Source organism: Haliaeetus leucocephalus, unplaced genomic scaffold, assembly GCF_000737465.1.
Source record: "Haliaeetus leucocephalus isolate CR32 unplaced genomic scaffold, Haliaeetus_leucocephalus-4.0 Scaffold702, whole genome shotgun sequence".
NCBI lineage: Eukaryota > Metazoa > Chordata > Aves > Accipitriformes > Accipitridae > Haliaeetus > Haliaeetus leucocephalus.
This window is the reverse complement of record NW_010973138.1, coordinates 691,390-694,593: the sequence shown is the minus strand read 5'-3', so window position 1 is coordinate 694,593 and position 3,204 is coordinate 691,390. Positions and strand designations below refer to the sequence as shown.

General features: G+C 42.2%; 1 protein-coding gene across 1 annotated transcript in view; it reads left to right on the top strand.

The window, feature by feature from the left end:
• Positions 1–973, top strand: part of PWP2 (PWP2 periodic tryptophan protein homolog (yeast)) — a 19,092-nt gene extending 18,119 nt beyond the window's left edge. The window contains exon 21 of the mRNA XM_010580241.1: positions 595–973. Within this exon, the coding sequence (XP_010578543.1) occupies positions 595–754 (160 nt within the window). The 3' untranslated portion in view covers positions 755–973. The remainder of the gene's footprint in view (positions 1–594) is intronic.
• The last annotated feature ends 2,231 nt before the right edge of the window (positions 974–3,204 follow it).

Here is a 3,204-nt window from a genome sequence, read left to right as displayed (position 1 = left end):
GGGGGGAGGGGGAGGGAGGGGGGGGGGGGGGGGGGGGGGAGAAGAACTTGTGGGTTAAGATAAGAACAGTTTAATAGAACAGCAAAGAAGAAACTAATTATGATAACACTAATAAAATGACAATAGTAATAATAAAAGGATTGGAATGTACAAGTGATGCATAATGCAATTGCTCACCACCCTCCGACCAATGCCCAGTTAGTCCCTGAGCGGCGATACCCCCCAGGCCAACTCCCCCCAGTTAATATACTGGGCATGACATCACATGGTATGGAATACCCCTTTGGCCAGTTTGGGTCAGCTGCCCTGGCTGTGTCCCCTCCCAACTTCTTGTGCCCCTCCAGCCTTCTTGCTGGCTGGGCATGAGAAGCTGAAAAATTCTTGACTTAGTCTAAACACTGCATAACACACTGATGTTTTTAGCTGTTGCTATCAACTTTCTTCTCATACTGAACCCAAAACACCATACCAGCTACTAGAAAGAAAATTAACTCTATCCCAGCTGAAACCAGGACAACGGTCTTTTTAGAGGTGTTTTTATTTTAGGAGGAAAATGGAATCTTGTTTTGAACATGTCCCTATTTATTTTTACAGCTGTGAATGGAATATTTACAATATTAAATATGCATTGGCCATTTCACAACAGCGGGGCATGAAACGTCTGGCAGAAGAAACATCAGTAGATGAAGAGGACTTGGATTCTGACAGTGATTATCTTATGCAAGAAGTTCATAAAGACAATTTTAGTTCCTAGTTACTCTTCGTGAGAGGGAGAAAACCTAAGACAGTAATTCTATGCAGTGGTATTCACTGATAATGAGTGGCCCTCATAGTGGCATAACTGAGGTCTTCTTAACAGTGTGGATGGAGTTGCATGTGAGTTAGCAAGGGAAATGTAGAATAGGCATAGTGCCATCCATGGCATATCTGGTGTACCCTCTGGCCGTAACAACTTGACAGCATTGATTTCTTGATTAAGTGATTTTTTTTTTTTTATTATACCTGATTTCAAGTAAGAAAAAAAAATGTATTCTTATATCGGTGAAGTTAAAAGTATGACTGGAAGAAGTGCATTCTTTATTAAAAATGCATTGTACATAGATTAAGTATTGTGAGTTTTGTAATGCAAAATGTCTTGTCATACTTTGGACTCTTTTTTTATCCTTTTTTAAAATCATGGGAGAAAATTTACTGGGCTTTACAGCTTTTGCAGAGGTTTAATTAATAATCTTGAGATACTGTAGTAAAAATTGGTTTGGAAATTACCACCTCAATAATGTAACTAAAATTGTAAGAGAACGTGTTACAAATGTTTCTTTTTCTGATGAAAGCCCTTCCTTGTCTTGTTTTTTTTTTTTTAATGTTATTAACATACTAAAATCTGAAACTTTTGATTTCCTTGGTTTTTGTGAATTGGCTAATAACAACAGTGAGGTCCTGAATACAAAGAATTATATCCATGCTTACAGTACTTTCACGCCACATGTTGAAAGGGCTTTGTTAGTGAAGGTACTGCAAATATTAACAATGAGCCAGAATTGATTATTTTTTAGCGTATTCTGTTCTGGATTTGTTTTCTAGTCAGTTCCCATTCTTGGAATAGAGGAGAGGTATGAATATTAAAAACTGTTGAATTAAAAAGTAAGTCCAAAATATACAGCAGACATGGATAGTCAGTTTGTAGAATTTCAGTAGATAAAATAAAGATGCACTTGCTACTTAAATGTAGCAACGTGATTTGTTTTTCTTATGGTAAAACGTTTAAAAATATCTTCTTCAGTTGCTGGTGCTGCCTTGCCTCCTAACATTTTAATGGTCCTGCCAATGTTTCAGGGTCTCAGAGGTGTGAAGGTGTAGCTGGGCTGGAGCGATGCTTGCGGAAGATGCCCTGTGGTATTACGATGGGATTTGGAATTGCCTGTCATTCTTCACCCTTCTGCCTCCTCCTACCGTGGCAGAAAGTAGGCTTTCCCCCTGAGGTAGAAGGGAGGCATAGGTGGGTAGGGAAGAAGTAGCCCAGGAAGAAGACAAAAATCCATCTTCAGATCCTTGTAAAACTGAAGTGTTTAAGCTAACATGAAAGACGTGATCGTGTTCCCTAACATATAGCATAGTTGTTACTTCTTAATCTGTTTTACTGTTTTTCATATACATGTCATCTTTGCACGCTTTTTTAAAGACCGTATTCTTTTGCCAAACTCTATGACCCATAGCAGACAGGCTGTAATCATTCTGGGACTGTCGCAGCAGCAGCTATGTGCTCTGTAAAATAGGAGTTGTGCTGTTCTATGAAGTTGGCTAACTTGATCCCTAAATTTGTGTTTGTCTCTTGGGTTTACAGTGTTAGAAAACACAGGATGTGGAGGAGATGTTGTTCTGAAAGGCCACATCTTAGAAACATGCTTTTGGGTTATTTTATTCTTCACATTCAACACTTTTCTGAAGACGAAAACTTCACAAGAAGTATGTTTTAGAAAGTGCAAGAGCCTTGAGAGGAGGCGAGAGGGGTGGTGTCGCACCGGTTCTTGTATACAAGGATGTGTTCTACTCGCATTGGTTATTTTGCTTGAGCTATAATAAGCTTTTAGGTAATCAAGACAAATTTTATGATGCACATGAAAGCCGATACAATTTTCCAGTGTGCCTTCCATATTAATGGGAAGAGTAATGAAAGCTAAACACCAGGTTTTAAGTCTGGTAGGTCCGAAGTTTGGCTTGATACTTACTACGTACCAGTGACGAAGCTTGGCACTGCTGAATGTTTCTGCCATCCTTCACTTTTGAAAGCAATACACTATTTCACGAGGTCCTAGAAAGAAAGAAAGGAAGGAAGCTGTTGCTGTCTGTTTATCCTCTTTTTATTAACTGCTCTGGTACCGCTGTGCTCCCCTGCCGCGCTCAGGCGGTGCGCACCCTGCGCCTACCCCCTCTCACTTGCAAAAGGCGCCCGCTGCTGCTGGGCTTGTGCTCAAAACCGATCCCGGGGGTTTATTTCCACTCGCGTTTTGCTTTTTTTTTTTTTTTTTACTATTACCCGGTGGGGTCCGGGAAGGGACCGAGGGCCGGGCAGGCCGCAGGGCCGGGCAGGCCGCTGCCCCTCCCCGCCTCCAGGGGGCGCCCGCCGCCGCCAAGGGCGCAGCGGCCTCCGTGCGGGGCGCGTCCCGCCTTCCTTCCTTCCCCCCCGCCTCAGCCCCGCGGCCTGCC